General features: G+C 38.6%; 2 protein-coding genes across 3 annotated transcripts; one reads left to right on the top strand and one right to left on the bottom strand.

The window, feature by feature from the left end:
* The first annotated feature begins 146 nt into the window (after positions 1-146).
* On the top strand, positions 147-11,285 carry LOC123696894 (eukaryotic translation initiation factor 2 subunit 3-like). 2 transcript variants are annotated; one of them, XM_045643277.1, is made up of 9 exons: positions 147-366; positions 517-691; positions 3,657-3,893; positions 4,187-4,404; positions 4,619-4,804; positions 7,325-7,507; positions 8,985-9,122; positions 10,520-10,668; positions 11,168-11,285. In XM_045643277.1, exons 1-9 carry the CDS (start codon positions 307-309, stop codon positions 11,223-11,225), a joined length of 1,404 nt encoding a protein of 467 aa, XP_045499233.1. In that variant the 5' UTR covers positions 147-306; the 3' UTR covers positions 11,226-11,285. The 2 variants fall into 2 exon arrangements, with proteins under 2 accessions (XP_045499233.1, XP_045499232.1); XM_045643276.1 differs by lacking the exons at positions 3,657-3,893; positions 4,187-4,404; positions 4,619-4,804; ... (2 more) ...; positions 10,520-10,668; positions 11,168-11,285 and adding an exon at positions 1,057-3,409.
* A 1,637-nt stretch (positions 11,286-12,922) lies between these two features.
* LOC123696893 (cullin-5) lies at positions 12,923-17,625 on the bottom strand. The gene is made up of 4 exons (XM_045643275.1): positions 17,428-17,625; positions 16,797-17,358; positions 13,449-15,079; positions 12,923-13,109 (listed from the first exon to the last, which is right to left on the bottom strand). The coding sequence occupies exons 1-4, from the start codon at positions 17,434-17,436 to the stop codon at positions 12,972-12,974; spliced, it is 2,340 nt and encodes a 779-aa protein (XP_045499231.1). The 5' UTR covers positions 17,437-17,625; the 3' UTR covers positions 12,923-12,971.
* Between the last annotated feature and the right edge of the window lie 501 nt (positions 17,626-18,126).

Here is an 18,126-nt window from a genome sequence, read left to right as displayed (position 1 = left end):
GTATCAATTGCTATCAGTATAAAATTGAATGATATTTTTTATCTTTATTTTTTGCTGTCAATTCGACAGGTGTGAGGTCTGTGGTGTGAGGTGACATTAATGACATACCCGCCCATAGAGTAATTTAATATAATATATGCACCCGCCTTACCTGCAGCATCTCAACTAAAATTTACTAAGCCACGCTATATATTTTAATAGGTTAAGGGTTATAGTTTAATGTGTAGCTTTTCAAATACTACATATAATTGTAGCGTTTCTTTGTTACATAAAATTTTCCTATAATACTAAGAAAATTTAAGGAAAATGGCTTCGAGTGAAGGCCGTGCACAGTCAAACTTGCATCAGCAAGATTTGTCTAAATTGGTACGTACTTGCTAATTTATTAACTCAAAATAGCAATATGTTGTATTATTTTCCTCTAAATAATAACTTAAGATTAAAAACTATGTGTCACATGTAAACTAAGGTATTGCATCAGTTTTGAAAGTTTTCGTTAACGTGTGCTGTTTTTAGGATGTCACAAAGCTGTCGGCTTTATCGCCAGAAGTTATATCGAGACAAGCAACTATCAATATTGGAACTATTGGACATGTAGCTCATGGAAAATCAACTGTAGTGAAAGCTATTTCAGGGGTACAAACTGTCAGATTTAAAAATGAACTGGAAAGAAATATTACTATTAAACTGGGTGAGTATGCAATTAAAAAGCACGAAATGTTTTCTTATATACACCCGCTTAAAATTATTATTTCTATATATATTATATTTGTTGTGTTTATATATATTTTGTTATTTGACAAACGTTTTTATTGTGATGATGGATACCCATATAATCATAAACATTAAAAACAAACATGTATTATAAATTTAAGTTTACCAAAGTAAATTATCATAGAAAGTACCTACCTAAAAAAAATTCTTACTTAATTCAAGTTCTTTGCAATGTACCATGTGAATGAATAATTGCCTGTCTTATATTTTCTTCCACTTGAATTTATATAAACAATGAAATATGAATTAATGATGTTAATCAAAACACATGGTATGTTGCAGAGCGCCTGTCTGACTCAGTTATAAGAATGTTTCGTGCAAGAGCTGATGAAAGAGATGAACATATGTTTCATGAAAAGATAAGAAGAGCAAATAAAAGAATTTTACCTCCCGAGCCAGATCTTACCCCGGAAAAGCCTCCAGCTAAAAAGCGTAAAAAAGAGATACAAGATCCAGAAGAATTCATCATAGAAAGCATCCTAGACTTTAAATTTCAGAATGGTCTGGAATATTTCTACATTAAATGGAAAGGATGGCCAGATAGTGAAAATACATGGGAACCTATAGAGAATCTTGATAATTGCCCTGAGATTTTGAGAAAGTTTTTACTAGAAAAAGAGGAAACGTATTGTGAACGCTTTGAAAAATTAGAAAATGAATTGTCATTTGACAATTTGCTTTCAGAAGAAAATCTCATCACAAGAATAGATGAATTTGAATATTTCTCCCATTTTGAATTGAAGGAAAAACTTATATTGAAGTATCTCATTATGATCTCCTTGACCACATCGGAAGAAAGTCATGTTACAGATTTAGTACAGGAGACAAGAGATACTTTACAATTATACGCAATGACAAGGAAGAGATGTTGTCAGCTTATGGCACTAAAGCAATGGGAGGAATATCTCAATCAAGTAGATAAATGCAAGAAATTATGTGTGGAAAATGAAGTTGATCTGACTGGTCCTCCTGAAAATTTTACTTATATCAATGAATCAATTCCTGGTGCTGGAGTTGTTATACCCAATGATCCTCCTATCGGCTGTGAGTGTACAGCATGTAACTGTCGTTCAAATACATGTTGTGGAATGCAAGCTGGTTTCTTTGCATACACACATAATAAGAGACTACGAGTAGCATCTGGCACCCCAGTCTATGAATGTAACAAAGCATGTAAATGTTCCGCGGACTGCAATAATCGAGTTGTACAGAGAGGCAGGACTTTTAAGCTGACAATATTCAGAACTACCAATGGTTGTGGCTGGGGTGTCAGAACGGAACAAAAAATCAGACAGGGCCAATTTCTCTGCCAATATATTGGTGAAGTTATAACTTTTGAAGAAGCTGAAAAAAGAGGGAGAGAATATGACGCAAATGGGTTGACATATCTGTTTGATTTAGACTTCAATTCCGTGGAAAATCCATATGTTGTTGATGCATGCAACTTGGGAAATGTGTCGCATTTTATAAATCACTCATGTGATCCAAACTTAGGTGTGTGGGCTGTATGGGCAGATTGCCTCGATCCAAACCTACCAATGTTAGCTCTATTCGCCACACGAGATATAGAAGCTGGCGAAGAAATTTGTTTTGATTACTTACAAAAGTCGTCTGAGAGTGAAGAAGATGTCACTAATACTCCTCAAAAACTTGAAAACGGTAATGTTGATGTAGAACAGAATGTTCCAAGTCCGTCGGAAGCAAACACCGCAGATTCAGCAGTATCTCCTAACAAATCAAGATTTGAAATTCAGCAGCAAAACAGAGCAATGTTACGAAACTTAACCGAGTGTAAATGTGGTGCAATTAAATGTAGAAAATATTTGTTTTAATTTACTGAAACTAGAATATTAGTCATAAAATGCATGAAATGGGATTATGGCTGTTCTGTTGGGAAATGAAATAGATTTAAAGGTTATGATTGCTCTTATACAGTATTAATTGAATATTTTTACATTCTAAACATATACATAAATCCTCATGTTATTTCCTCTGAATGTTATTGTTTTGGAAATTTTCATTTTTATTGTTTGATCATGAATTCATATTTTAATCTCTCCCCATGAATTGTTTTTCAACTTTAGTTTAAAATAACTCAAACAATGTTTCAAAAATCACAGAATCTCATAAATCCTAAACATACTTATCAAGTTATGATAAGTTTAAACAAGTTACATATTTTGTATCTCAAGTGACCAAAATGTTATACATGTAAATTTTGTACAATTTATATATGAATATGATTATATGACTACAATAAACCACAATTCTAATAGGTAAACTAACAATGTAATGTTATGTAATTCTACATAAATATAATATACGTATATATATTATGTATATTAATATTTTAAATAGTTGTTAGATTTATATCAAAATTCATAGTTTAATATGTATTTGTGTTTTAAAAAATATAAGCATTTATTTAGTCTTTAATTTGAGTAGGAACAAATTTAGAATGTAATAAAAAGAATAATAAATTTATAGTGTAAGAGCTTGTATAGTGCCTTAGAAAATTAGGTTTAGGTATAAGTTATTTTTAAATGTATGTTTAGTATGATGACCTTTACATTTACAACAGTAAAGTACATTATAATTTTGGAAATATTTTTTGAAATAAATGCGCTATTTTAAATTATTTTTTATTGACCCTTCACACAACAAGAACAAGAAGTAATCAATGATGTATACAGAACATAATTACAAGAAAAGAAAAAAAAACATCCATATTAATTGTAATTAGATGACAGGATCTTTTCCCATTAGGAATAGTGATCATAGTCTGATATAATCAAATCGAAACGAAATCGTGCCACAAAGCAAACATAATAATGAGTGCTTCGTTCGATCGCGAACGCGTAATAACGCATCAACATTTGCAGGTTACGCGAACGCGAAGATTTACAAATGCGACAACCCCAAGTGTCCGAGACCGACGAGTTTTATATCGGGTGGTTCGTCAAAGGACGACAACTTTCCGTGTTTACGGCCAGCTTGTACCGGCCGCTTTCAGTTGGTTAGACACGTGAGTTTCGTGGACTGCCCCGGGCACGACATTCTCATGGCCACCATGTTGAACGGAGCCGCTGTTATGGACGCCGCGCTGTTGTTGATCGCTGGTAAGTTGTATCTTTATTAGTTTACATTGTGTTTCAATACCTATGGGAAAATGTTTATGGAATTAGATTTTCGGCATTATCGGAATAATCCTTTTAAGATTTAATTTCTTCCGCATTTTCCCTCTTTTCCAGAAAAAAAAAGAAAGCTATCATATAATATATTTATTTTATTTTTAACAACTCATCTTTTCTTAGTTAATAATCTAAAACAACTACAACCAACAAAACATAAGGATAAACAACCAAATAAAATATGCTCTTAAAATTGTTTCACAAATAGCGAAACTTTCCAGGTAACGAATCTTGCCCACAACCGCAAACGAGTGAGCACTTGGCCGCTATCGAGATCATGAAGCTGAAGCACATCCTCATCCTGCAGAACAAGATCGACCTGGTGAAAGAAGGTCAGGCGAAGGAACAGCACGAACAGATCGTTAAGTTCGTCCAGGGGACCGTCGCTGATGGAGCACCAATCATACCCATCTCTGCGCAACTGAAGTATAATATTGAGGTATTGTTTATATTATGTTATGGGATATATTTTTTTGTGTACTTACTAATTATTTTTCACTGATGTTTGTTCCTTTATTCACATGCTTTAAAAGTGACTACATTGCACAATCTTTAAGACTATTGCCATTTATAAAAAAAAATTGTACAAGATAAGTATTGACTTGGCCCGACCTGATCTCACTTGACCGACATGATTTCGTGTTCGCTTGCAGGTGCTGTGCGAGTACATAACGAAGAAGATCCCGGTGCCGCTGCGCGACTTCACGTCCCCGCCGCGCATGATCGTGATCCGCTCGTTCGACGTGAACAAGCCCGGCTGCGAGGTCGACGACCTGCGCGGGGGCGTGGCCGGCGGCTCCATCCTGCAGGGCGTGCTCACCGTCGGCATGGAGATAGAGGTGCGCACACACACACACACACTCCATCCTGCAGGGCGTGCTCACCGTCGGCATGGAGATAGAGGTGCGCACACACACACACACACACTCCATCCTGCAGGGCGTGCTCACCGTCGGCATGGAGATAGAGGTGCGCACACACACACACACACTCCATCCTGCAGGGCGTGCTCACCGTCGGCATGGAGATAGAGGTGCGCACACACACACACACACTCCATCCTGCAGGGCGTGCTCACCGTCGGCATGGAGATAGAGGTGCGCACACACACACACACACTCCATCCTGCAGGGCGTGCTCACCGTCGGCATGGAGATAGAGGTGCGCACACACACACACACACTCCATCCTGCAGGGCGTGCTCACCGTCGGTATGGAGATAGAGGTGCGCACACACACACACACACTCCATCCTGCAGGGCGTGCTCACCGTCGGCATGGAGATAGAGGTGCGCACACACACACACACACTCCATCCTGCAGGGCGTGCTCACCGTCGGCATGGAGATAGAGGTGCGCACACACACACACACACTCCATCCTGCAGGGCGTGCTCACCGTCGGCATGGAGATAGAGGTGCGCACACACACACACACACACTCCATCCTGCAGGGCGTGCTCACCGTCGGCATGGAGATAGAGGTGCGCACACACACACACACACTCCATCCTGCAGGGCGTGCTCACCGTCGGCATGGAGATAGAGGTGCGCACACACACACACACACTCCATCCTGCAGGGCGTGCTCACCGTCGGCATGGAGATAGAGGTGCGCACACACACACACACACTCCATCCTGCAGGGCGTGCTCACCGTCGGCATGGAGATAGAGGTGCGCACACACACACACACTCCATCCTGCAGGGCGTGCTCACCGTCGGCATGGAGATAGAGGTGCGCACACACACACACACACACTCCATCCTGCAGGGCGTGCTCACCGTCGGCATGGAGATAGAGGTGCGCACACACACACACACACACTCCATCCTGCAGGGCGTGCTCACCGTCGGCATGGAGATAGAGGTGCGCACACACACACACACACACACACTCCATCCTGCAGGGCGTGCTCACCGTCGGCATGGAGATAGAGGTGCGCACACACACACACACACTCCATCCTGCAGGGCGTGCTCACCGTCGGCATGGAGATAGAGGTGCGCACACACACACACACACTCCATCCTGCAGGGCGTGCTCACCGTCGGCATGGAGATAGAGGTGCGCACACACACACACACACTCCATCCTGCAGGGCGTGCTCACCGTCGGCATGGAGATAGAGGTGCGCACACACACACACACACTCCATCCTGCAGGGCGTGCTCACCGTCGGCATGGAGATAGAGGTGCGCACACACACACACACACTCCATCCTGCAGGGCGTGCTCACCGTCGGCATGGAGATAGAGGTGCGCACACACACACACACACTCCATCCTGCAGGGCGTGCTCACCGTCGGCATGGAGATAGAGGTGCGCACACACACACACACTCCATCCTGCAGGGCGTGCTCACCGTCGGCATGGAGATAGAGGTGCGCACACACACACACACTCCATCCTGCAGGGCGTGCTCACCGTCGGCATGGAGATAGAGGTGCGCACACACACACACACACTCCATCCTGCAGGGCGTGCTCACCGTCGGCATGGAGATAGAGGTGCGCGCACACACACACACACACTCCATCCTGCAGGGCGTGCTCACCGTCGGCATGGAGATAGAGGTGCGCACACACACACACACACTCCATCCTGCAGGGCGTGCTCACCGTCGGCATGGAGATAGAGGTGCGCACACACACACACACACTCCATCCTGCAGGGCGTGCTCACCGTCGGCATGGAGATAGAGGTGCGCACACACACACACACACTCCATCCTGCAGGGCGTGCTCACCGTCGGCATGGAGATAGAGGTGCGCACACACACACACACTCCATCCTGCAGGGCGTGCTCACCGTCGGCATGGAGATAGAGGTGCGCACACACACACACACTCCATCCTGCAGGGCGTGCTCACCGTCGGCATGGAGATAGAGGTGCGCACACACACACACACACTCCATCCTGCAGGGCGTGCTCACCGTCGGCATGGAGATAGAGGTGCGCGCACACACACACACACACTCCATCCTGCAGGGCGTGCTCACCGTCGGCATGGAGATAGAGGTGCGCACACACACACACACACTCCATCCTGCAGGGCGTGCTCACCGTCGGCATGGAGATAGAGGTGCGCACACACACACACACACTCCATCCTGCAGGGCGTGCTCACCGTCGGCATGGAGATAGAGGTGCGCACACACACACACACACACTCCATCCTGCAGGGCGTGCTCACCGTCGGCATGGAGATAGAGGTGGCACTCGCGTTTGCATCGCAATGAACTTTACTTTGCGATCGCTCATTTAATACTAGATATTAATATGTTTTTTTTTGTCAATGTCAAGGTTACGCAAGAAGCATATAATTCTGATCTAATCTACCGTGTATCTGCGCAGGTCCGTCCCGGGCTGGTGAGCAAGGACGCGGAGGGCCGGCTCACGTGCCGGCCGATCTTCTCGCGCATCGTGTCGCTGTTCGCGGAGCAGAACGAGCTGCAGTTCGCGGCGCCGGGCGGGCTCATCGGCGTGGGCACGCGCATCGAGCCCACGCTCTGCCGCGCAGACCGGCTCGTGGGACAGGTGCGGGATATAATAAATAAATTCGTTATTTAGGAGTAAATTAAATTGACCGACTATTTATTACTAATTGACCGGTATAACCCTCCCTGAGTGAGATTATGCTTATAATAACAACACAATACACAAAAATTACTTACAAAAAATCAGTTAAAAAATTACAATATATTAAGTTAAATCTATACTTAATATTATAAATCCGAACTGTTTATGTGTTTGTTTGTTTGTTTGTTAGAACGCGCTAATCTCGGGAACTACTGGTCCGATTTGAAAAATTCTTTCAGTGTTATATAGCCCATTTATCGAGGAAGGCTGGATACTAATATTATAAATGCAAAAGTAACTCTGTCTGTGTGTCTGTTACTCAATCACGCCTAAACTACTGAACCGATTTTCATGAAATTTGGTATGGAGATATTTTGATACCCGAGAAAGGACATAGGCTACTTTTTATCCCGGAAAAATGACGCAATCCCATAGAAAACTATGAGGGTTTTTCTTTGACTGCGTGGGCGAAGCCGCGGGCGGAAAGCTAGTAATAAATAAAATAAATAAAAGAATTTGTTCAACTGCAACAGAATTACCTATTAATTAGAATAGAACTACCTATTACATTACAAGAGAATACACAAAAATTATATCTCTTAAATTAAGATAAATCTTTACTAATATTATAAAGCTGAAGAGTTTGTTTGTTTGTTTGAACGCGCTAATCTCGGGAACTACTGGTCCGATTTTAAAAAATATTTCAGTGTTATATAGCCTATTTATCGAGGAAGGCTATAGGCTATATATCATCACGCTAAGACCAACAGGAGCGGAGCACTGCGGGTAAAACGGCAGGGCACAGCTAGTAGATTAAACGAGAAAGCAATATGATAATATTGAATAACATAACAAATCCTTCTATGAACATTGGTCTTGAATATAGAAATAATAACTATAGCCATACCAAATTAAGTTTAGAGACATTTATTTTTTTTTTCAAAAGAATTTTACAATTCACTTATTCTAATTCAATAGTGTTAACTTGTACACCTTGACAAAAAAGTTAAAAACTTGCGGGTGAGCGGAGAACTACTCTGTACAATAATATCGTCTTATGACGGTATGGCTGTGTTCGTAAGGAATGCTAACGCGGATATAAAACAACTAAATGTGACATCGAGTGCATGAACTAAAATAAATATTAATCGTAAATTTATTTAAACATTTAGGGCCGATTTTTCAATGCTTGGATAAAACTTATCCGTCCAATAAAGTATTACACGATAATATTAAAATGTCACGTAAACTGTCAAATACGGACAATTAGAATACGTTTTTAAAATAGCAGTTTTATACATTATTCGACGAATAAAATTTATCCAAGCATTGAAAAATCAGCCCTTAGTGTAAATGACTTAACTATTTAAAGTATTTTTACAATCTTGAATAAAAAATTATTCTTCCTGGATGTTAATAAGTCTGTTCACATCAGGTGCTAGGAGCAGTGGGAGCTCTACCGGGGATCTTCGTGAAGCTCGAGGTGTCGTACTACTTGCTCAAGCGACTGCTCGGAGTTCGTACCGAGGGGGATAAGAAGGCCGCTAAAGTACAGAAATTGACTAAGAACGAGGTGAGCGTTTTGTACTTCTTATAAGGTTTTAAATCTATACATATAATAAATCTGTAGAAGGGTCAATTCTGTACATTGAAAATATTGAAAAAATAAATAGCAGGGGGTGTTACTGGATCGATACCAAACCCAAATATGTAATTAAAAAAATTTTTGTCTGTCTGTCTGTCTGTCTGTCTGTCTGTATGTGAAGACATCACGTGAAAACTACCGGTTCGATTTCGATGAAACTTGGTATAATTATACCTTATTATCCTGGGCGTAAAATAGGATACTTTTTATCCTGGAAAAATACGTAGAAAAAAAATAATCTTACTTTTTCAGTTCTCCATAGACGTTGTTCTGTAGAACCGCGAACACACGTTGCGTATTATTAATTTATTATAGGCCTAGCCGTATTTGGGTCAGATAGATATTTATAAGATGTCATTGTCAGAGTTACTCAAAATGGAGAAACAAACCATCCACGCGAAGACCGACATCCGCGCGGACGGAGTCGCGGGCGGAAGCTAGTAATAGAATAAGTTGATAAAATCTGACGGTAGCATTATTTGTTTAAAAGGCATCATTTTGAAATGAAATGAAAAATACTTTATTGTACACCTTAAAGAATACATTTTACAAACTTAAAAAATATAATAATATAGCAATGTACAGTAGGCGGCCTTATCGCTGGCAGCGATCTCTACCAGGCAACCCAGAAAAGACGAGGAAAATAAATGAGTCAATAACATTATTCATGTTTACAGCTTTATACGTTTTGGTTCAAAATCAAAATAAATGAGACAATTTCATGCATGTATTTAATATACGCTACGTTGGTCGCCTACTAAATACACATTCCTATTAACATCTGTAGGTCTACCATGAGTTTACGCACACGATACTCGCTAGCGATTGTAGTAAGCGGTTTGTATAAAATTTCGTACAGCGCCCCTAGTGTGCCGTAGCGGAACTAAAAAGCCTACCATGAGGTCCAATAGTATACTACAGTAGATAACATATTATAGTAAACTATACTACACTCGCTGTAGTAACCATACAATTTTTCCACCATGATTTCTAATTTTGACATATTATGTCATAGTTTACTACTATAACTATTCGACGATAGATACGTCATTCACGGTAAATAATCTCGTGAAAGTTAAGAACTATTCACGTTTACTATTGTAGTTACGTCAGACGATTTAACTGTCAACTCATGGTAGAGGTACTGTTCTTAACTCAGCCCCCGGAATCATAGACACAATAGAAAATTTAATTGTGTCGTGGCCCGATCGGGCCGCTCGGGGCTCAATGGGTTAAAGCGGAATAAACGGTACTTCACCCATATAGCTACACAAACACAACATTTAACTGTCTATTATATTGATATAATATTACCTATATTACAGGCGCTCCTAGTAAACATCGGCTCGCTCAGTACGGGCGGGCGCGTGTTGGCGACAAAGGCCGATTTGGCCAAAATAGCTCTCACTTCGCCTGTTTGTACTGAAGTCGGCGAAAAGGTGGCCCTTTCGCGTAGGGTCGAGAACCACTGGAGGTATGTGAGAAGGGAATTTACGATAATCTTTGAATGTAGTTCTATTTATTTTTAAAAATAAAGGATAGTTTCCTTGCAACAAAATTTACTATCTCCAGTATTTTAAGTACTTTCCCTCTAGAGCACATTGAAAATTTCCACCCTGTATATTATTATTTTGCTTACTTTGTCATATAAAATAATAATATATAGCTTGACCATTAACTTAGAAAAGTGCGAGTCGGACTCGCAACACTTAAATGGTTCAGTAAAAATAAGCGAAAGAGCAAAATGGCAAATTATATAAATTTATGGCCGTGCCAATAGTAGCTTGATTCATCAATTTTATTCTCTCTCTTAATTCCATTGTGCCAGACTTTAAATACATTGTTAACTGCAGTATTAGAGGTATACCTCTAATACTCACATTATTATGTGTTTTTAATTTCACAAGGAATTTCTTTATTTTAACTGTAGTATATGTATAAAGATAATAAAATGTGAATTTTCTTGTTTTCAGATTAATCGGTTGGGGACAGATCCAAGGAGGAGAAACTATCGAACCGCTAAAGAATTGAAAATATCGCTCTTAGCTTTTATATTGTATTTTAAATATTTAATAAAACATTATATATACACTTTTTGAGTTTTATTTATTTCACAAATACCTCGTTTCTTACGTCTTGTTCGAATCATGTAAATGCTCAGTGTAAATTGCTTTGCGCGTTTATAAGATAACTAAGATTAGGTATATTTGTGAAAATATTATACTAATATAAATTAGTAGCGTACGGTCAATTAGATAGCTATTAACATAATTGACTGTGTAATCAATAATCATACGAATCAAACAAAAATAATAAGTGATGAAAAGATGATGAAGTAGATAGATTTTACAAAATATTATTTTAGTAGCGACAAGCCTATATTACTTGCCTTTACAGCTAGCGCGCAAGAGCAACTTTTGTCTCTCCCATCAACTCTATGGGGAGTTGTGTCGCTACGTGCGCGCACTTTCATACTAGCCCATAGAGTTGATGGGAGAGACAAAATAGTTGCGGAGACAAAAGTTGCTCTTGCGCGCTAGCTCTTACTTGCTCTGTGGCCGCAGCCAGCGCGTCACTCCGCAAGCTCGTTTTCCTCTATTCAAGACGAATCACAGAGCCAGTAACATAGAAGACGAATGCTCGCATCTTATGTTAAAATTAATCAAAACTTTGTAGGGATGGAGGTCGTCTTGCCGCTCGTCATGCATTATTCAGATAGGGCGAATACATCGCGATTCAAAGTTGACCATTTTTGGTTTAATTGCTCATTACGTGACGCGGTATCTAAAGAGTAAATAATTAAAGGTGCCTAGCGCCTCACTAGCGCGTGAATCTATTTACGACGAATTCGCTTCTACAGGAAAGGTCTATAACGTGCATAAAGCGTGCATATTACTTGAACAAATAGGCATAACGCAATAGTCACTGAAACAAATTGATGCTAGATTTTACAATTTACACACTGAGCGCTTATGCCAGCTGAATTGGACTTTGTCGCTTATAAGCAACAATCGCTTATCGATGTTGTACTTATTACCTTTTGTTATCGTGTAGGTAGGTACCTAAGCTCTACCTTTTCATTTTATTATTTGCATAGACATAGATATGTAAATAGATATGATACATTGATATAGTTTAATAAGGTTTAATCACAGAGTTTAATCAACTACAATAATACGCATACGGAGATTTTTTGACCGTATGACAGAATCTTGGATAGAATAATAAACTAGACACGAAATTGCCTATTAATAGGTTGTCATAAAAATGTAAAAATGTTCGAGAGGCATTGTATAACACATTCATACAAATTAAAACCTGATTCCGTGGTAGTCATGTTCAGCCTATTGTCTGGTCATTGGAAAACTCTACCTGATGTTTATTACCTATCTACGCGTATGCATAGGCAGAGTTTTGCATCAGCAGATTTTTAAGTGTGATTGTTGGTCTAATCCATACTAATATTATAAATGCGAAAGTAACTCTGTCTGTCTGTCTGTCTGTTACTCAATCACGCCTAAACTACTGAACCAATTTGCATGAAATTGGGTATGGAGATATTTTGATACCCGAGAAAGGACAAAGGCTACCTTTTATTGCGAAATATGTACCACGGGCGAAGCCCGGGCGGACCTCTAGTAGTTTATAAAGAAAATATATCTAGAAATTTTGGTGCGGAATGAAATAGGTCAAAACTACAAAAGGAAGAGAGTAAAATAAGACAAATATCAAGATTAATAATTTATTTGATTTTGTTCATGTACATTCGAGATGGATCTAGGCCATATATATAAAAGTGTTGATATCTTCGTCGTCCCGTCGCATGTACTTGTGCTCTATGAGCCATTCTAGTTGCTCTTTTATCATTTTCTTGGAAGGTAAAAACATGTTCTTTAAAATCTCCACCAATTCACTCTGAAAAAGATAAATTATGTATTTTAATAATAATTATTGAAAATGATATGGGTGATATTTAATACGGCGCGGGCGCGGCGTTGATCATATTATTATAAGTCTTTAAAAAAAAATTTATTGTTTTAATATCTGTAACTATTAAAGTTTTCTTTGCGATGGACCTACAAATTCAGGTGAATAAAAAATAAGATACGATTCAAATTATTCACATAAACAAACAAAAAGTTAACACTTGTGCAAAAAAATTATGACCTTGAGTACCGAAATCTACATTAAAAATATTCAACGATTTAAAAATTAACGACAAAACAAAAATTAAGCTTATGTTTCCTACATTACCTGCAATGCTGTATTCGTGATACGCTTCCGCATTTTCAATATCTTTATAATGGCTTCTTGAGTCCTCAATATTCTCAACTGAACAATGGAATGGTTATCTTCGATCTGAGATCGCTCCGTACTCAACTGAAGGCGACCTATCAAATTAATTTTCCCTCTTCTCTGAGGCTTCGCATTCTTTACCAACGCAAACTCTTGATTGACCCAGAAAGTAGTATTTTCGGAAAAATCTTTCGGATTCTGTACAGGAGGATCGTAACACAACAACTGTCGCTTTAACTTCGGAAATGCGACAAGGGACCACAGCGTTCTACGTAATTCGGGATCAGGTAATTCTGTGGCCAATCGCAAATTTTCATACGTCACTTTCTCCATCGGCCTTTGATTCCACGCAAATAGAACGGCCATCTGGAAAGTGGTAACGTCCAAGTCGAATCTGCCAACGGAATTCGCAAATGTAATAGTCCCGTTGCTCATATGGTGGTACCATTGCAGTTTTCTACCAGAATGCTTCTTCTTGTAAAATTCCTCAACTTCAGGAATATAATCTTCCAATTCGAGCGGCAGACTGACCGTGACTCGTTCCGAGCCTCTCGCCCAAGCGCCCGCGTTAAGTATTTTAATATTAATGGCGTCGTGGCGCGTAGTTTCACCACGAAATTGAGTATTGAGATCTTCGCTGACTTTAATATCTTGAAACATACGAGCTAATTTATTTACATAATCAGCAGGCATTCCCACTTCTCGCAACCATTCAACCATATCTTCCTCTTTCTCTGAATCTGCACTCGAGTCTAAAATTAATCGTCGAGTCAGATGCGCCTTGTGATACCTCATAAATACGTCTTTGTTTTCAATATACTTCAGTACTAGGAGGACATCTCGCAATCTAGACTCGATTTGTTCACTAGTTAACCGTTTACTTAGAGGGGTTTTTCTTAACAACATATCACAGTAATTTGCAAGCAGTTCAGGGCATTTACTCTCTGGAGCGGTCCCTTTACTGCCACGGAGAAGAGCTGAGGAAGGAAGCTCCAACTTAAAAACTGTAGTATCATTCACAACACATTTGTACGCCTTATCCCTAGCTGTTAGGAACCTAGGGTCATCTAAGAATGCATCTTTTACAAGTGTACTGAATCTTTTGAAGAGATCTAATAACCGTTCGACATATTTCTCGGAATCGGTTGTTATAATGTCCGCAGATGCGACCATATCAGCCAATCCAGCAGAGACTATATGTGCTTCCAAATCTCTTAAAATTGGCGTTACACCATCCGGGATTCTATCGAGCAAGCGGAACATTAACTGTAGCTTTTCGGTTTCTCCGGCCTTTATTAATGGAGCACTTTCCGCTAGTAGAGTGGGTAGATGTTCACCAATAAGCACCCGTTCACAGCATTGCGTCAACGCCGCGACACTCCCACTTCCCGGTTCTAAATATCTATGAGCTCTAGCTTCTTCCTCTTTCAAACGTAAATCCGCGTATTTCATGTACGACTGCACGCCGTTCGTTAGCAAGTGCTCATTAGCTTTTAACTTATAAAACTCTTCAGTTGCCTGCATGTAGGCAGCTTCAAAGTTCTCCCTGTATATTTGCAGCTTATCGGTAGAATTTGAACATAGATTAACTGAAATAAAAAAAAGCTGAATTAATTCATATTCACAGTTTGTAAAGTTTTTATTAAATTGTTGAGTCTGAGAATAAGTTTTATGGATGTATTGGGGAAAACTGCAGAAGTAACTGTAATAAAGAAGACTTATGGCGGGTTTCTGAATTGTGTATTTGACATTAAGAATTTCTCAAACCATACTTAAATGCTGCTTACACATTTTCTTGTTTGTGACATAAGCTTTCTTATGCCTTAATAAAATCAATTCTCAATTAAGACACAGGCCACTGGCCATTAGTATGGCCAAATGTTAAGGTCTGATTGTAAAAGATAATGATCAATAACATAAACATATTATTATGTGTAATGCCTATCCCTACTTTGTTACAACTATATAGAACTATTCTCAAATGTTTTTTTTTTAATATATTTTTAAGATAACAAGACAAATAAATAGCCAAAAAATTAAATCACTTATCTTTTGCACACTCATTCTTATCCTTAAGACAATATTATATAGAATATAGATTATAGATAAAGAAACAATAAAAATGTAAGTTACCATAAATCAATAATGTTTGTGATTATGATAAGCAGCTTAAAATGATATTTATCTTAAAAAATTTTACTCAAAAAAATTTACATAATACTTATAAACAAAAGCTATTTAGGTAAATGTTATTCATTAGCAACTTGTTCATCTGTGTACTGTTTCTAATCAATAACCTTTAACCCAATGCAGTATTTTGTTTGATTAGAAACAAAATACATCAGTAAATATATTTTATTTAAATGATATGTCCATACATATAAACATAGCATATTTGGTTCTTGCTCTCACATTAATTCAAAGAATGGCTTTAAAGGTACTTTCAATTCAGAATGTGTTTCTTAACAAATTAATATTGAAATTCTAATTCTAAACACTACATGGAACATTTAAGCTCGCATTAAAATCTATTTATATGATACTAAAGTAACAAAAACACTTATTCCATGACAAAGGTCAACAACCTCAGATATTATCATACAAAAACTTTATTCTTTTCTAACATTCAATTTTCATATTAAAACAGTCCCATTAGAATCTTTCAAATAAAAGCTATACTTAGTTATTTTTATGAAATGCAATAAATATGAAGAAATTAGTGATGCAACGAATACGAATACGAATATTCGTATTCGCCGAATAGTAGACATTTACCGAATATTCGTATTCGGCGAATATACGAATATTTAAAAACGAATATTTTTGTACGCAACTCTATTTACTACAGATTTAAAAATCGCGCGTAAAAATATGACGTGTGCAGAGACTGCTGATCCACTGGCCTTTTGGCGAGAAGATGTCCATTTTCCAAGTCAGAAAAAACTCGCCCAAAAATATTTTACACTGAAGCCATGTACAGTCGCTTCGGAAAGACTTTTTTCAATGGCTAGAAACATCCAGACTGAAAAAAAAATCGCCTAAAACCAGAAAATCTACGAATTTTATGTTTTTTCAATAAAAATTTGCTTAATGTAAATTTTAATTAATAGAAGAGTAAACATTCATTAAATAAATAAGTCTTATACTACCAAGGCGAGATATTCGTATTCGTATTCGCCGAATAGTAGGTTTGATATTCGTATTCGTAAAAGTAGTATTCGTTGCATCACTAGAAGAAATGTAATGTACATATTTCAATGTATCTATTAATTTGCAAACAAATGATTGTTGATGGAGACCACTCACCATAAGATTCCCTGACTCCAATAACCAACTGTGAATCAAATGACTCTCCATTACGCTCAGCCTGAACCAGCTTCATGGCAGAGTCCTGCAATCTCTGCTTTATATCCATAAATATACTCTGGTTCCACGAATCCAGCATTAACTTTCTGACCAAACTGTCTTCAATGTTGTTATTATTATTCTTCTTTTGAGAATTTGAAGAATTTGAACTCGCTACCTTACTTATGTTATTTATTGAATTTTCTAACTGGCGGAAAGGAGTAGGCAGATAATTGCATTGCGTAAAAAATTTTCCCCATTCAGCTATATAAGCTTTCAGTAACGCTTGGTCCTCACGTTGGGCGAGCACGCGAGCTTGCGCCTGTTTTATGTACATCATGATGTCCTGTTGCAATGCTTCTTTTAACTTGTATGGGCCTCTCTCGTCCCATAAACATACGGAATGTACCGCCCCAAACAAATCCTGCCATTCGATTTGTGTTACCGCTTCCTGCTTTAATAGCTTCAACACTATAGGGCGCATAGAAGGCCATTTGTCTTCAAACGTGACCTGTCCCTTATCCTGTAAAAAGGAAGGTGAAGTTTACACAAGTACATTTTCTAAAAATAAATTAATTCACCGTGAAAGTACCTTTAACATGTTTAATTAATACAAATTATGCCCCTCGTTGTGCTAAGTTCTCTTATCATAATCTGACTATATATATACAGCGTCTTTGCCTTTCTTTATTTGATAAATAATTGATATTTTACTAAACAAATGAGACTAAAAATCGTTTCACGTTTGACCGTTTCGTTCTCCTCTCTACAAGTTTCACTAATGTCAACCACAGAGAAAATAATGTCATTTTCTACCACAGGAAAGAAATGAAGGGATACAGATAACGGTATAACCACAGGTTAAAAAGATTAGATCGAGCTACGAAGTATATACACTATACAGTGTGTCCGGACATGACATACCGATATTTGAAGGGTCATAATATCATAGTATCTCTAAAGCTTAGATTACAAAATAAAGTACAGATGGAGCATGACAACCGCCCGTCGCCCTTGTCAAAGAAAATACGAAATCAAAAACAAATACGTCGCTGCACCAGTGCTATAGCAGCCAGCAGCTCAGAGCAATAAACCTATAGAGTTCTTATATTGAGACAGAACAAAATACATATTTTCTAATCTACTTACTCTTAGTCAATAACAGCATAAGCAAGATTGAGATAGCGATAGAGTATCTGCACTGTCTTCAAACGTAGCGCGCCGGCTATATTTTGTTTGCCTTCCAGCTGGAGGTCTCGGTGCATCAAGTGTTTTTAACGAAATATTTAGA

The sequence above is a fragment of the Colias croceus genome, chromosome 13, assembly GCF_905220415.1.
Source record: "Colias croceus chromosome 13, ilColCroc2.1".
Classification (NCBI taxonomy): domain Eukaryota; kingdom Metazoa; phylum Arthropoda; class Insecta; order Lepidoptera; family Pieridae; genus Colias; species Colias croceus.
Note: the sequence above shows the minus strand (reverse complement) of the source record. Positions and strands in the feature narration are given on the sequence as shown.